Consider the following 17,419-nt stretch of genomic DNA (forward strand, 5'->3'; position numbering starts at 1 on the left):
ATGACCTTTTCTGTAGTACAGAAAACACAACAAAGCTCGTCTCACCGGCTGAGATAAGGACACACTTCTATGATACGGTACATGTTTCCTTCACTTTTACGTACATGCCTTTTTAACCAAGTGTCTTTGGTTTAAACTACTTCACAAGGTAAGTTGTATTTGCCGAAATATCCATAAAAGTTGTCGTTGAACAATAATACACCAGTTATAGCTAGTTAACAAACAAGCTAAGCTATATTATGTTACTCTATACTAGCAGGTTCAGGTTGGTGTATTTCTCTGTCATTTAAGATAAAGACATTTTTGCATTTTAATTTCCACTTGTTTTATTATTGGTCATTTACAGTACGTTACATTTTTTTTATTATTTAGCCCTATTTGACAATGTTATGGTGTCCTTTAGTATAGTGAGGCGTCGGTTGACCTATTTACCAAATTTGGTCAACAAACCAACCAGTTTTCTCGTTTTCATGTCATTATAATTTGTTATACTGTTAGCTTACTTTAAAAAAAAAATCTAAAACATTACTTTGGGCTCTGGTAACTTGTGGCTGGCACTTTACTTTATCTGAATAACAAAAATCACTTACCAGCCCAACAGGTTTAACAAGAAAAAATGCAACTTAAAAAGTTACAGTAATCGACCATTTCATCCCAAATTCACCCTGAACAAGGTGGCAGTAAAGGGACATTTCAGTAATATAATGCATTAATTGTTTCAGAATGAATGAATTGAGCTGTTTTTCTGAGGATCTCATGATATGCTCACACATACACACAACACATAGTTGTACAGACACTCACTTGCAGACATGAGTCACATGGGAATGGCAAAAAACTTGCCACTCAGCGCAGTATATAAGGGATGCTCAATGTGTCTGTCATCTTATTGATATCTGTATAGAATTAGTAAAGACATTTGAAAATGTGCCAAAATAAATGCTACGTGTCATAATAATAATGACCCTTATTTGTGTCAAATATTTGAAAATTACATTTGCAACATACTTAAAAATACACAATACGGACAAAGTCCAGAAAATACACTAAAATCGCTCGAAATAAAGGAAAACATATAGAAGAAATAGGAAAAAGTCAATGAAAGTGTATCTTGAGATTGTAAAATTGATCCTGTAAATTTGTCAAATTGATTTCTTAAGTGACGTATTTATCAAAAATGCCCTACAAGACCTTTTTGGTGACAGGATTTGATGATTTTCTCCTTTTATGTGATTGTGATTCAATTTTGTCATTTTATGCCAACATTTTATAAACCAAATGATTACTTGTTTAATTTAGAAAAAAATCATTAGATTAATCCACATAAATGTCCTTAAAGTACAGTCACTCACTCCAGTGTTTGTCTTGTATGTTCTGACAAAAGTATTTTGTAATGTTTTTCTAAGCTGTATGCTGCATGATTAGATTAAGTTAGGATCAAAGTTTTGTGTAGTTGATGTTCTTCAGACAATATGTATTGACCTGACATGGGAAACTGTAGTGATAATCAAAGGGTCATTTGACTGTTTATTGACGCATTGACATCAAAACCTCAGAGGTTCTTTGTTCCATTCTTGTCCCGTCATGTACTGTGATAACACTGTATACCTGCTACTGTCATGACAAGTTCTCTATGCAACTCCTAAAAACTTATTGGAACGCTGCATACTTAAGTATTTTGTTCTCAGTTCCTAAAAAAATATTCACAAAAGGATGAGTCGTCACTTTTCTGCCTATCAAAGCTAAACAGTAAGCAAGTGTGAGAAGTGAAACTCAGAACAATGGCACAGCAGTTATATCCTCTAATAAAAAAACGATTACCTCTAAAGACAAATCCACTTTATAAAAGTTTATGATGCTGTACATTTGCACATTTTCACTTTTTAACCATCAGTTGTGAACAGTTTCAAACTTTAAAATATTTTTTAAAGGCAGAAGAAGACGAGCTCAACCAGTCTGCTGTTGTTGTTATGTGACCTTTTTTGTTTCTTATTCATAGTTTCCAGTTCAGTAGAGAGACAAACTCCCGCTGAGCTTCATCATCATCTTCATCATTTCTCCTCCTCGCTCTGCAGTGTATCTATTCTGAGTTTCGGTAAGTTTGCAGGTTTGGTTAAACTTTTCCAACAGGGTGTAAAAATCAGGAAGCATCACTGTGTGTTTGTGTGTCTTGGTGTTATCAAGCTTCCTATCAAAATCTGCTGATGTGTCGTGCCAACTATCTTCTTACATTTACGTGCCTGTGTTATGTGTTTATCTAACATCCTCCCTGTTTGTACTTGTTTGCGTTTTTCCTTGTCTTCTGATAAGTACTTTTGTCCTTCCAGCAGGTTTAGGGGACTCCATGGCTCAGTGACATCATTGTACAACTTAACTCTTCCTGGGTCAGCCGAGTGCCATGCCGTTACCAAATGGCTACTCCATCAACTCAGCCCCTTTGGAGGAGAGCGAGGACAGCAAACCCCTCATCGAAGAAGAAGCGGGTGTGTGTTATCATTGTAGCAGGAAAAAAAAAAAATAAAGACTAAGAATTTGGGTTTGCAAACATGCCAAAACTCGCGAGTCGAGTACTTTAAATAGTATTTGTCTTTAAGACTGTAACTAACGGTCATTTTAATGATTATTGGATTCATTTTTTTATTTTATTAATGAAAAATTTAGTTTACCATGTCATTATGTAAGAAAGAGAATGTCGTGTTTTTGGAGATAAAATAATTATCAAAATAACTGCAAATGAATTGTCTGTCAGTCGACTAATCGTTGCAGCTGTGTTTATTTTTTATTTAACATCACATCTGGTGCAAACAAAGACATTCTCAAGTTCAAAAACGCAGCAATTTTTTTTTTTTAATCATTTTCTGAACATGCACAACATGCAGTTCTCTGCTTGTGTCACCGCGCTTTCTCCACATTTTGATGTATGTCTGTGTTTTCTTGCTTGTCTTTTCTAAACTGAAACAAAATAGTGTAACTCACTAAAGCTAGCTCTGCTTCTGTTCGCAACATGGAAAAAGTAGTGTTTGCAGTGATGGCAGCTGCACAATAATATACTATCCACTTTATTATTTTGTAGCTCTGGAGTCATGTTCACATCAGCACCTCTGGTTAGAGATTACCTCACCTGTTATGTAAAATCTTTATGAGGTAGCTGACCATCAGAAAAAAACGGAAAAAAAGACAAATAGGCAATTAAATAAAAAAACTTTTATTTAAAATTTAACCTTATTATCAGGCAGTCTCATTGAAATTAAGGTATGCTTTCAAATGACACTTGGAACAAGAAACATTTACAAGCTCACAATCAGCAAAATAGAAGGAACACAACTACACAATAATCAGGAATTAAAAAACATTCCAAGCATTAAAAAAAAATCACATAATAAAGGTTTAAAATCTTGAATGACAGACTTTAGTTTTAGGGCAGTTTGCAGTTCACTCCAGTGCATTGTACCTGAAATTAGTTCTGCCAACATTAGTGCGTACATGAGAGATATCTAAGGTGATGTAGTTTGTGGATCATGTGCTGTAGTTATTAGATTTAAATCAGAGTAGGGATTTGTAGGTTGGAAGCTTCAACATTAGAGCTTTATGAATTATTTACAGGAAATGGCCTTCTTGACTGTAAGTTTGCAAAAAAAGTTAGTTAAAGGTTAGTCCCTGATTTACCAATTACACAATCTAATGCATATAACTCTCGTGTTTTTAAAACTGGGGTAGGCAGATTATTTTAGGAAGTCACTGGGCAAAAATGTACATTAAACTTTCAGCATATTGTAATTCCAGTGGTCCGAGACAAAACTAGACTTCATGTTTGAAATGAATGACTAGTTCTAGTACAGGTTTCCGTATGAAGGAAGATGATAAAATAAGATAATCCTTTAAAAGTCCCACAGCAGGGAAATCTGCTTCCGATTAAAGTAGAGTAGAGTGAGGGTGGACATTAGTTTAACATTAAAGGGTAATCAAAGATAATTTATTATTTATCCTCATAGGAGCAGTGCTTAACATTGAGTGGCATCTAGGTTGCAAATTGTAACCAACTGAATAATCCTCTGCTCACCCCTCCCTTACCAAGCGTGTCGGAGAACTACGGTGACCTCAACGCTAATTTTAACCTAATGAAAACACAGCGATTCTTAGTTTCAGGTGAACACACACAGTTACTTTAAACCCCAAAAAAGGGAAATTTCAAACGTCATTTTAAAATGTAAGAAAACCATGTTTCTGTAAACATGAACATAAACATTCACTTTCAGGAGCATTTTAACATTTTTCAGAATGTTTTTTTCAGATAATTCAATGCGTTTTTTAAATAAACACTTCATTCTTAGCTTTATCTAAAATATTTGAAATGGTTTTCACAGTCCAGATTACATGTAAAAATCATTGTATTCTATGCGGACAGTTCCTCCCCAGTGCTGCTCGGCTCGCCTCAACCTGGCCCTCCTGATGTTCTTTGGGTTCTCTGTGGTCTACGGTCTCCGTGTCAACCTCAGTGTTGCCATGGTAGCCATGGTGAATAACACTGACCCCGAACCAGCTCAGAACCACTCCATTATCAATGCCTGTCCGCTGCCAGCAGGGTCAGGAAACACCAGTGACGCTTTCCAACAACCTGTGGGGGTAACAAACAGTTTATACATCTTTTACTCTTTCAGTGATTCTGGAATATGTTACAACATGTGTGTAGTTTGGGACAAAACACTGTTGCTAAGTGTCCCACTACAATATAAGTCAGTTTGTTCCTTTAATTTAAGCAAGTTATTTCAAAATTATTCTGCAAATAGGACTGAATAGCATTAAAAAAAGATGGCTATTAAGAGACACCAGGGACTTCAAACTAAAAACTGTCCATTTTGATTGATCAAAGTGGCTTTGCCTAATTTCAGAATACAATCTGAAAGTGGATTTGCTTTGACCCTTTTTACACATTTATAATAAATACATATTATATACCACCTCTTTCTACCTTTTCAAGGTGGTGAAAGCTCATCTTACATCAGATGGAAATGTGTGTAGGTTTGCCTGTCAACAGTGTCTTAATGCTTTTTTACCAAAAACACTCCGTCCTCTTGTCCCAGATCCCCCAGTACCCCTGGGATTCGGAGACTCAGGGCTGGCTGCTGGGGGCCTTCTTCTTCGGCTACCTTTGCACACAGATCCCGGGTGGCTACCTGTCCGGTCACTTCGGAGGGACCATCTTCCTGGGTTTGGGCGTGCTGGGCACCGCTGCCCTCACACTGCTCACCCCTCTGGCCGCCAATATGGGCTTATACTGGCTGTTTGCACTACGAGCGTTGGAGGGCTTCGGGGAGGTAGGAGAGTGTTTGAGCTGGGTGTGCAGGAGGCTGCGGGGGAATATGAATTGCAATGTTGTGTGTGTCTGTCTCGGTTACAGAGGAATTTAACAGCAGTAATAGGGTAATGGACATTTATTTGCTGATAAATCTGTGGAATTGCCTATGATTGAAGCTTCTCCTTTTGATGATCTATTGTAATATTTTTACACAGTATTCAATCAATGTTCAGTAATGTTTCTAGTGAAAATTCATCTGCTTATTATTGTGTTGATTATTTGATTAATTGTTTGGTCTATAAAGCGATAAATCGATCATCAAAATAGTTGCCGATTAATCACTTCAGCTCTGTCTTACACTCCAGAAGTAATACTGCAGAGGAAACATTCAAAACATCAACATTCCATACCAAAAAAAAAAAAAAATGCCTGCTTCTCTGTCTCACTCTCTTCCTGACCCGCCACTTGTGTCTACGTTTTTTCCAGGGTGTGACGTTCCCCGCCATGATGTCGATGTGGGCCCGCTGGGCACCTCCTTTGGAGCGCTCTCGCCTGATGACCCTGTCGGGATCTGGGGCCAACTTCGGGGCCTTTGTTGCTCTGCCGCTAACCGGCTACATCTGCCAAACCTTAGGCTGGCCCGCCGTCTTCTACCTCTGCGGTGAGGGAGAAGACACAAATACCATCACATACCTCTGTCAGCCAGTCCACCTCGGCATGTAGTCAGGCTGGGCAGATCCCTAGGGGAGCGGATAGATGCCAGGGTGGTAGACGCGGTAGAATCTTAATTAAGTAAAAATAGTAAAACCACAGCGTTGAAATGCTCTGTTACAAGTAATGTCCTGCATTCAGAATCCTACTTTAGTAAAAGTACAAAAGCAGTGAAATCAAAATAACTCAAAGCTTGTGTATTTCTATCAGTAAAGTATTGTCGTAGCATGTTATAATACACACATTATTTATCTGTATGTAAGCAACTAAAAGTTATCAAATTCATGTAGTTAAGTATAAAGAACAATGTTGCTTCTGAATTGTAGCGGAGTAGAAGTAAAAAGTAGCAGATGGAATTACTCAAGTAAAGTATGTCAAAATTGTATTTTATTTCAGTACTTGAGTAAATGTCCTTAATACTTTACACCACTGCACAAAGGTCATGTTTTAACATAGCTCAACAAGAAACAGTTTGAGTTATTTATCTCACTTTACTGACCTTTTTACCTGATATTACAGCGTTATTTCCCTTTGGGACATGACAGCGATAATAATACTGTTCCTCTGATTGGTTTTTCTCCTCTTTGCACGACACATAAGGATCAGGCATTTAGTATGGAACCTGAAAAATAGCATCTTTCCTTAAATTATTTACAACTCTCTCTCTCTCTCTCTCTCTCTCTCTCTCTCTCTCTCTCTCTCTCTCTCTCTCTCTCTCTCTCTCACTCTCAGGGGGTACTGGTTGCCTGTGGGCGATCGTTTGGTTTGCCTTTGTATCAGATGACCCTCGCTCCCACCGTGGAATCAGCGAACAGGAGAGAAATTACATCATAAACTCAGTCGGAACTCAGGTTAACATTTTTTTATTTACCTGTGACATACAGTTCGGGATTCTCAATCTCGCTCTACTTTTTCTGGTCAAAAAAAGTAAGTGGTAGTGTTTAGAAATGAGATGCTCTGCTTTATTGCAGCTCCTCTTGGTTTTTAAGACATAACATTCAAACGCTAAAATCTTGGATATAAATGCACAAAACCCAAAATATGTGTTATAGTTATGTTTTTAACAGTTATTTGGAAGTTTTTTTGCCGCAATCGACTTATAACAAAGCTTCAGTTCAGTTGTCTGTAGAAGGGGAGTTTTGGATGAATTGAAACTGACTCTCACACCTCTGCTCCGTATTTTTTAGCTGCTTGCAGTGTGATGTTGCTCTGTAGTTCCCTCTCAGACTTCCTGTTTCCCCTCACTGTTCTCTCTTTCTCTTACTTTCTCTTCCCCCTCAGCTGTCCTGTCCATCTGCTGTTCAGCTGTCAACAAGTCAACACGCCTTTATACGTGGAGATGGGATAGAGCTGTCTTTTCTTTCTTGAACTTAATGAAAGCCTCCCCTTTAAATGCATGCATGCAATAGGCATTCCAGTTTACATTATCCTTAGCTTTTAACTTTTTTACTATACAAAAATGTCATTGATAAAAAGGAATTTTTGCTAGATATTCTGTCCTTCCACTCACTCTGCTTCTAGGGGACCGAGAAGTTAACAAGGGGGATGGCTTCCCCTTGTTACTGTGTATAGTGTTTTCTCAAGTTTTGTCGTTGATCTGCAGGGTACAGCTCATGGCTGGTCCGTGCCCTTGCTGCCCATGCTGCTGTCGGTCCCTCTGTGGGCCATCATCGTAACCCAGATGTGCTCAAACTGGTCCTACTACACCCTGCTCACCTCCCTGCCCACCTACATGAATGACATCATGCACTTTGACATCAAATTAGTGAGGTTTCTATTTATTTGTCCCTCTGTTTTCAGTCAAAAATAATATCAAACTAAAACAGTACGCACAGATCTCCACCAAGTGTGTCTGCAATGACCACTGCTGTACTGTGTGATTAAATTAATATTATCCACTGTCTAAATATAATTAAATAAGAAAAAAATTAGAAAATTAATTCATATGGTGTGTTAGGGTATGGATCTGCTCTCCGGTTTTGAAATAATGCTAGCTGTTTTCTATCACTCAGTTCAGTCTTGCTTAAAACACATTAATAACGAGCTTTCCAGGTGCTGATAGGCAGTTTTTTTTAAAACCTTGGGACAGAGCCAGGCTAGCTCTTTCCCCGTGCTTCCAGTCTTTATGCTAAGCTAAGCTAATCAGCCACTGGCTGTAGCCTCATATTTAATATACAGACATGAGATTGGTATCAATCTTCTCATCTAACGCTCGGCTTTATAATGTTTGTGATATTGTTCTTTGTAATGTTTACTGAGAGGACTTAAATGATGTTGGGGTCCCATCACTAACAAGCTGTTCATGTAAGATGTAATATGTGTTTACGTATGGATCTCTTAAAACTGGACAAAGGCAAGCAACCTGTGATCATCAAATCCTTTGCAGAATAGGACAGCAACTCTGACCAAATCTCTCTGTGTCTCTGTCCAGAACGGGTTCCTCTCCGCTCTGCCCTACCTCGGTGCCTGGTTGTTCTCTGTGCTGTCGGGTTTCACAGCAGACAGCCTCATCGAGAGGAAGGTGTTCAGCATCACCGTCGTACGCAAGCTCTACACACTCATAGGTAAAAGGAACTCTCCCACTTAGATCCTGTCTGTGTATGTACCAACCCCTGTGCTGCCTGATTGCTTCTGTGTGTGGTGGACTGTCACAGAACAAGGGATAGAGCTTCAGAGGTCACATTGGACTGTTTGACTTAATTTCACAATGCATTGTGTATTCTACCAATGACTGTGTTCATTCACCAAAGGGAATTATGTTTCCACTTGTCCTCCACAAAGACTCTTTAGTTTGCAAAATGTCCTTGGGACAAACAAACATGTAAGTGTCCTCCACACAGGCAGCTGTGTGTTAGTTTCCATGTCTCAGGTTTTGAATGAAGCAATGCCGCCCTCATCTGGTTTTAATTCAATATTGAATAGATGACCCAAATATCCAGATATACACTCAGCAAACAGAGGGGGTAATGTTTTATTCATTGTTACAGCTAAATATTGAAAGACACAAAGAGGACCAGTAACACCACTGGTGTTTTCTCAACATGTACTGGTATTTCCTTCTTCTTTTAACATTCACTTCCTCTCTACAGGTATGTTGTCAGCGGCAGCTTTCCTCATTGCTGTGAGTTACGCCGGCTGCAGCCACATCCTCACTGTCACCTTCCTCACACTTTCCACAACCATAGGAGGGTCCACCGCCTCAGGAGTCTTCATAAACCAAATCGACATTGCTCCACGGTGGGTGGTACCGTCCACATTATTATAATTATTGTTTTATTTTATTAATAATAATAATTAATTTTTAATTTTTATAATTGTTTATTTTATTTTATTATCATAATGGTTGCCAATTCATATTCTGTTGATCAACTGATTGTTTCAGTTCTAAAAAAAAGTCTGTGCCTGTTCATGTTTGAATGGCAATATGATGATGTGGACAGCCAATCAGCTAAATACAGTACATACAGTGTGTGTGATACACATTACAATAAGGCAGATAACTACTCGCTCTCGCTGTATTTTGAAGAAATACTGAAGAAAATGTTTCTCTCTCTCTCTCCTGCAGGTATGCAGGAATCCTTCTAGGAATCACCAACACATTCGGGACCATCCCTGGAGTCATGGCACCAATCGCTACAGGATACTTTACTGTGGATGTGAGTCTCTAGAAGTGCATGATTGGTTAACAACAGATATTTAAAGCTTGAGGATTATTAGAGAGGTCCTTTATCAGATGCATTTAATGGCTGATCTTTAATATTTTGTATATATTTTATGTTAACAAAAAAGAGAGATCAGTTTTTTTTTCCATGCCATTAAATTGAAGTATGTGAAACAACTTTTAGATGATCACAAGACTCTTAAATTTAAAGTTTAGTTCATTACGAAGAGGAGAACATTAAATTACACAAATCTACAAATGATAAGGATACCGCAATAAAGTCCAAGACATATTTTATTAGGCTGTTGTTTGGACAAAACAATCAATCTAGACGGGATTACAACTATTTTCGGATCTTTACAAACGAAACAAACAAGCGATTAATAGAGTAAAAAAGTAGTTGCAGTCCGATACAAAAATAGTAAAAAATTAGCTCCACCTCAACCAACTATAATAGTAAAATCCTGCTTTTACATGATGCATGATTAATAACAAAACAAACAAAGGGGAAATTTGAGTGCATTGAGTACCTTTATTAACGTACGCATACGTTTTCCTTATTATACTAACATACTTTAAGGTAACATTTCAATGCAGGACATTACTTGTACAAATAATTTTCAGTGTGGTATTATAAATACAGGTATTAGTAAATAATCTGAATATAATTCATCTTTAAGTGTTTTTTTCTTCCCATAATTTCTAACCAGTAATGTAGATTTGTGTAATTTAATGTTCTCCTCCTCATAATATGCTAACCTTTAAATTTAAGACTGTTAAACTTAACTTAATTTAACACTTAAATTAGCTTTTCTCTCCAAAAAATGAAACTCTGTTGTTCAGTTTCTCCTGGATCTTTAATATCACATTCAAAGAGCTACAGCTATCACACAGTACACAACATGTACCGTGTGTAACGGGCCACTGAAGTAACACACTGCTCTCTCCTCCTCCGGTGGTCAGCGCACCCTGGCAGGCTGGAGAAAGGTGTTCTGGGTGGCTGCCGGGATCAACGTCGGCGGTGCTCTCTTCTACACATTATTTGGCAGCGGGGAGATCCAGCCGTGGGCCATCACTGAGGAGGACAGAGAGGAAGCTGAGAAAGACAGGAGCAGGTCCAACTCAAGGGAATATTCAGACAATGACATCCGACAAACTGAAGTGCCCAATGTAGTACAGCTTTAATAGACAGATCCCAGAAAAAGAGATTACTACCTCTTTCAAATAATGTATTGATCCTAGAAGGACTGTATATGCAGTATTCACACTTTCACACAAATATGTGATAGGTGTACAGACATTATTATCAGCCAAGAATAGCATAACATTTATAACAGTGGACCAGGATAGTTTCATCAAGGATCATTTAAATGTATGGGATTTTTTTTAATTGAACAATATCTTGGAAAGTATATACTCAGGTGAGCATTCGAACTGATCTGTACAATAATTCCAGCAAAGAGATGAAGGATTAGAGAGCAGTTTTACACAATGTATTTTATGCACATTTTTAAATAGGAAAAAGACAACCTCTGCTGGATATTCACTGAGTTTATCATTCAGGAAATTGTGAATAGTTTACTGTTGTAAAAGGTCACAGCAGCATAATTTAAGGTCCAACTATTTGTTTTGGACATATATTGACATCATAACTAGTAATACTTGAATTTTACATACAAGACAATGCATGGACTATACAGCACCTCAGGTTGGATCCAAATGAAACAATTTGTGGACTTTTTCTTGAGCTGTGAATGAGATGGGACCATATGTTTTATGGACCAACCATAACATTCCATAGCTTTTTTAAAAGTGTTATTAACCACTTAACTTTTAGCTGCTTTTTTTTTACAGCTGTGTCTGTTTTCTTACCACTTCTAGGCTGTCCAGCAGGACCCAATGAAGCACTTTATCATACAAAAATACACCAAAAGCCTTATATTTGATAGAATTGGCAATATTTTTTGCAAAATAATGCCAATTCTAGGAAAAACATTTTTTGATCTTTAGAAATATAGCCTACTTTAGTTTCATCCAGGAAACCAAAGCACCTTCTACTGCCAATATTGTAATACTTTTTAGTAAATGTGCCATGAACTATGACATACTTTTTGAGATACTTTTCTAAGAAATATGTGGATTTGCAGGGTTTTTAATCCCTCACTGTAACTTCAACTACTATGATTATTCTATTTATAGAAAACACACTTTTGTGAAGATATAATGATTTTAAACAGATGCAATAACATGTTTACCTTAGCTGTGCTATGGAAATGTGTGAGATTGTACAAAATATGTGAAATGTGTCTTAATTTATATTTTATTGTTAGAAGAATCGTGTTTGTTTTATTGGGCAAAACTAAAATCTGTGGCATCTGAGTGGAGTCTTTGTCTGTGTTTAGCAAAATATTTAAATGATGGTGGTTCCTATTGTTACTTTGTCCCATCATGTCTTAAAATGAACAAAAGTGAGATTAGCAGGGCCGAAGTCTTAAATCCAAATCCTCCCTCCCTCACTCTCAGAGGATTTTAGGCTGCTCAACAAGATGCAATGTGTCTCTTAGGCCACTAGATGGCACAAGAAGCTAAATACCAGCAGGGATCTCTGTGCTGCCAAAATGAAATGTAAAGTAAAGCTTTTGAATGATAGTTCTTAATCAAAGCAGCGGTTAGAGTTGTTACTTTTTACTACCAGTGTAAATAACCAGTGGTAGAAGAAGTATTAACATCCTGCACTTAAGTAATAGTAGCAATACCACAATAAAAAAATACTCCTTCATTCAGAAGATTACTAAAGTAAAAGTATTACTTAGAAAAGTGGACTTGGAAGTATACAAGTAAAGTAATCACTATGCAGCCTCTGTCGTTGTTACATTATTTATTATACTATAAGGTTATTATTATTTCTGTAACATAAGATGCATTTGAATGTAAAAAAATAATTTTTTTTTCATACTGTTGGTTTAATTTATTGTATAATAATGCACTGTATTTTATGTGCTCAATTTTGTTTTTCAAACTAATTTCAGGTATCAAATAAATGTAGCGCAATAAAAGGTCAGTAGTGGAGTGTAAGTAAAGCACAAACCAAAAACAACTCACAATTGTACTTAGTATTTAAGTAAATCGTTACTTTACACCAGACATCTGCATTAAAAAACATGAGAAATTTGACTCTTAGAGCCACTTTTGTGATAGTCGTAATTTTTCATACAAAAACAATTCATGATTCCAACCTCTCAGAGTGAGGGATCTGCCGATATTACCTCATAAATATTTCCATCATTTTAATGTAACTTTTTTAATGATTTTGAGGTTTGTACTGTTGGTTGGACAAACAAGCATTGTGAAGGTGTCACTTTGAGTAATTGTGACAGCATTTCTCAGAATTTTCCATGTCTCTCAAACAATCAGTGGATTAATTTTTTAGAAATCAGCAGATAAATCCATACTGAAAATAGTCATTAGTTGCAGTCCCAATATAAAATGAGCTCCACCCTAACCAACTGCAATAGTAAATCCTTATTTTACAGGAATGCATAAGTAATGATTATCCAATGATGAAGTATATAAAAGTTTAACAGTCACAGGGGACATTTTACTTTTAATACTTTAAGTACATGTTCCTGATACTCCCTATACTTACTCACTTTTGTTAATATTTTCAATGAAGGACATTTACTTGTAATGATTGTACACTGCGGTAATGTTAGTACCTTTACGTAATCTAAATTATTCTCCATCAACCAGTGCTGAAACATCCTATGTGCCACAGTTTGCTAGGGGGGTGTAGTGTCCCTTTAAGTATCCACGGGTGTAGCTGTTGGTTACAGGGATGGTGTCAGAGCTTGCATCAGATTTTTGATGAATGACCCGGATGTTCTTATGATGAACCCGGTTCTGTTTAACGAGAATCTTCTGGCCCCTCCTTTTCATTATACTGTATTCACTATGATTCACACTCCCTCTTTGGATGTACTCTTCTACCCATTGATTATTGTTGTTACTGCACTAAACCTTCACACGCTCACTTTGTCTAAAAACATCATGTAACTGGTCTAATCCTTCCTTTTCCATTGACTGATGTATACGACTATTTACGGTCAAACCGACGGATTTAACAACGGCTAGCTAACTAGCGGTATTATTAGCATGATAAATGTTATGTAGCCCTCTTCACATATATAACGTTTCAATACATTATTAAAACATACAATAAATGTAGAGTCCTCATTTTCCACAAAGAAAAAGAATAACCATCTAAAATATGTATTCATTTTTATGTTGTTCGTTTGTTCTTTAATTGTTTTCTTTCATTTGTTTGGTTTAATAATATGTGGATGTCACAGTCCTAGTCTCTATCACTTTTTATAACTATTTCACAGTCACACATGTTACAATTATTTATTTATCAGATTCACTCTATCTATAAGTCACTTACACAACTCTAAAGTCAGGAGTGTATAAAGCAACTTATCTATTTTATTGCTGAGCCAGGACTATTGATCGGGTTCTTGGGAGATAAGTATCATGTCTGCCAAACTGATTATGAACAATACCTCCTGTAGCCTCAGTGTGCTTTCAGGGATACTTTTATCACATTTTCTCTGTTATTTTAATGTGTGTTAGCTGATTTTTTTTTTCAGTTCTCTGTGGACATTTTGTTCTTCTACCCTCAACCTTCTACTGTGCTTTTCTTAATCACATACCTGTACAAAAAAAAGGTTAAATAGAACTGATAAGAGGCCAGTTAGATCTTTAAAAGTCACATGGTTTATAAGAGACTGTACAAGAAACCTCGCCACTTTTGTTAGCAGTAGGATGCACATTCTTTTTAAAATAAAGATAATCAGAGCACCATAAAAATAAATTCCCAACATTTAAAATGAGCAATGTGGTTTTAACTGGTTCCAAGGTTAAAAGGTTCATGAAATACTCAGGATACCATTTACCTGATCAAGCATTTGCAGCAGAAAAACATACACCTAACCCCTGACAAAAGTAAAAACAAGTTTATTTGTATAGTCCAGTATCACATACAATTGCAAGGGGCTTTACAGAGACACAAAAGCTATGTAAAAAGAACCATGTGGCATATGGGCAAAAAACGCTTTGTTTGACTCTGAATGCCCCCTCTTGGCTTGAGGGGCCAATCTAAGCCAGAGGTTGTTGAATGAAATTTGCTACTGCCCCTTTAAATAGAAGCCATAAGATTAATCATACCTTCCCCGGAGGCTGTGATATGCATTTGAAAAACATGTCTCTTTAACACTCAGGGTGTGAAATAAATGCAGACGATGGCCTCGACACCAGAACGGGATACTTTGTTTGCTAGTGTGAAGCGTGGGGGGTGAGGGGGTGGAGACGGCAGGAGATGTGAAACGGGCTGTGTGTTGTAAATACACTTTATTTGCATTAACTGTCTCTCCCTGGCTCAAATTGTATTTGCATTAGGTAGGCTGACAGTGGAATTTAGATGGAGTTACCTTAAACTCTCGCCTATATGCACATGAATGCGGCTGGGATTTTTTGTTGAATGTTGGCATTGATCAGAAGAGAGACTTCTTTTTTTTTTCACCCACACGGACACCAAGTCGGGTCTCTTAAAACTGGCAGATAAAGACGACTCTGAAGTACCAATTGATGCTGCCGCCCACGACAAATTTGGTTCAAACTGGAATTCATAATGCACTTATATGGATAGAATATGTCTATTACTTATGTATGTCTATTACTTATGTATGTCTGTCAACACTATATGGGCAAAAGTATGTTGCTTTTTTTGCGTACTGTACCTTAGATAAGTGCTTCCCAACCATTTTAATTTATGACCCCTTAAAATGGAGTTATGTGTACTTGCAACCCCTCGTCTCATGTTCATCTGAGTAGTTTCACCAAAAAGTGATTTCTCCTCTTCAATTTTTTAGATTCTAAAGAGTTTAAAGTATCCTGATTTTCCACACAAAACAAGCAAATATTATTTAGATTGTTTATAGCAGTGGTTTCCAACCTTTATTGGTTTGTGAGCCCCTAAAACAAAGGTTTGACTCTTTAAACTTTAATTTTCCTGTAAATCATCCCGCATCACTCCTCGGTTAATGCGCTGGCAGCAGTTTGTTTCTCCATTTCCTGCTTCAACACGACGATGTCCCTGTGCAGAAATCTAGGTCCACGAAGACAGGCTTGATTTCTCCAAATCAACCCCATTCAACATCTTTTGGAATGAACTGCGATCCAGGCCCTATTACTTCAACTTCAGTGGCCTTCCTCGGTGCTGTTGTGGCTGAATGGGATGAAAATTTGAACATATTTAGTGTTTGGAAGAAACTCAGGTTTATTACCAAGTAAGTTTTCACATAAAATAAATTAGCCCTGGTATCTATCTATCTATCCATCCATCCACCCATCCATCTGTACTAACAAACAACTTTTTTTTTTCTCAGTCATGCTCAAACGTTCACATCTCTCGTTGCTATAACCACCCCTCACACCAGATGACTCATCACTGACGTGCTGCCACTCAGCCTGCTGAGCAACATTCTCCCTCTCAGACACACTTACACACACACATACGCACACGCACACATACACACACACACATACCCTGTTGTAGTGAATATTTGAAATAAGAGCACAGCTGTTGTACTCCTCTCCGTTCAGTTATCAGATCAATACAGGCTTCATGAGCCGAATGGTGTGTTTTAGCCATGCATCACATTTGGGGTTTTGAGTGAAATATCTCAACAACTGACAGATGGATTGCCTTGAAAACTGGCTCACGGTGTTCATGACTGAAGTAGAGTATCTGAGTACCTCTTCCGCTGCTACACGATGGTAAAACAAGTCAACACTGAGTACACCTCAGGGTCCTTGTCAAGTTGCTCTGGAAAACTTCTTGCTATCGCTTCCTCTCTGTCTCCTTACTGCAGTGAAACCACTTAACCCCATCAATTAGAGAGGTCAGACAGTCTGTATTTACCTGCCCTACAGGTATATTCTTTAAACAGGGTGTAAGTACCTAGTAAAACCCATGTTTTCTAGCAGTCCATCAAATAGACCTTTGCTCTCTAGGAAAAATGTCAGCCTGGAGATATGTTGTCGAACAAACAGACCTGTCCACATTTTTTAACCCCAGGCAGAGAGCTGTCAATCAAATAAATACAGCTGGTTTACTTTTTGTGTCTGCACAGCCAGTTGTTTATATGTAGCTTGAAGCTGAAAAAAAATTACATTCCATTTTTACATATAATGTAAGCAACAATTTACGCATATGTGTTAGAAAGTGTGTGTTTTGTCTTATCTTCCAAAATGAAATCAAACACCAGGAAAGCCGCCATGCTTTTCAAGTCAAGAGCTTTTTTAAGCCTCTGTTTATGGATGGCAGTACAGCACATTGTGTTTAGTTTTTTTACGTTGATGATCGTAGGTGCGGTCAGAGCCTTGTCAGATGGGTTATATCATTTGAATTTAAACGCGGCACAACATGTTTGTTTGACATTTAACAGGGATTTCTTTACAATCATTCTTACAATAAATGATTACATTTTTACAAGACGTCTGCCCATTCTGTGCTTTTTAACAACTTGAACATTACTATTCAGAGGAAACCCCACTTCAGGTCTCTTAACGCTAACTGACCTCCTGACCCAGAGTAGCATCCAAGTGACAAAGCAGGCTGTTTTTCTTAGTTTAAAAACTTCCCCCAGATAAGTCAAATATTCCTAATCAAGCAGACACCTAAGCTAATTTAA

The 17,419-nt window shown here is 37.4% G+C and overlaps 1 protein-coding gene across 3 annotated transcripts; it reads left to right on the forward strand.

The window, feature by feature from the left end:
* The first annotated feature begins 1 nt into the window (after nucleotide 1).
* si:ch1073-513e17.1 (sialin) lies at nucleotides 2-12,521 on the forward strand. Of its 3 annotated transcripts, none has more exons than XM_054605797.1 (12): nucleotides 2-77; nucleotides 2,000-2,095; nucleotides 2,328-2,483; nucleotides 4,406-4,623; nucleotides 5,082-5,315; nucleotides 5,783-5,957; nucleotides 6,740-6,858; nucleotides 7,611-7,772; nucleotides 8,439-8,571; nucleotides 9,097-9,244; nucleotides 9,573-9,663; nucleotides 10,632-12,521. In XM_054605797.1, exons 3-12 carry the CDS (start codon nucleotides 2,399-2,401, stop codon nucleotides 10,851-10,853), a joined length of 1,587 nt encoding a protein of 528 aa, XP_054461772.1. In that variant the 5' UTR covers nucleotides 2-77; nucleotides 2,000-2,095; nucleotides 2,328-2,398; the 3' UTR covers nucleotides 10,854-12,521. The 3 variants fall into 3 exon arrangements, with proteins under 3 accessions (XP_054461772.1, XP_054461774.1, XP_054461773.1); XM_054605799.1 differs by having other exon boundaries at nucleotides 2,331-2,483; XM_054605798.1 differs by having other exon boundaries at nucleotides 58-148.
* Nucleotides 12,522-17,419: the final 4,898 nt, after the last annotated feature.

The sequence above is a fragment of the Anoplopoma fimbria genome, chromosome 10 (assembly GCF_027596085.1).
Source record: "Anoplopoma fimbria isolate UVic2021 breed Golden Eagle Sablefish chromosome 10, Afim_UVic_2022, whole genome shotgun sequence".
NCBI lineage: Eukaryota > Metazoa > Chordata > Actinopteri > Perciformes > Anoplopomatidae > Anoplopoma > Anoplopoma fimbria.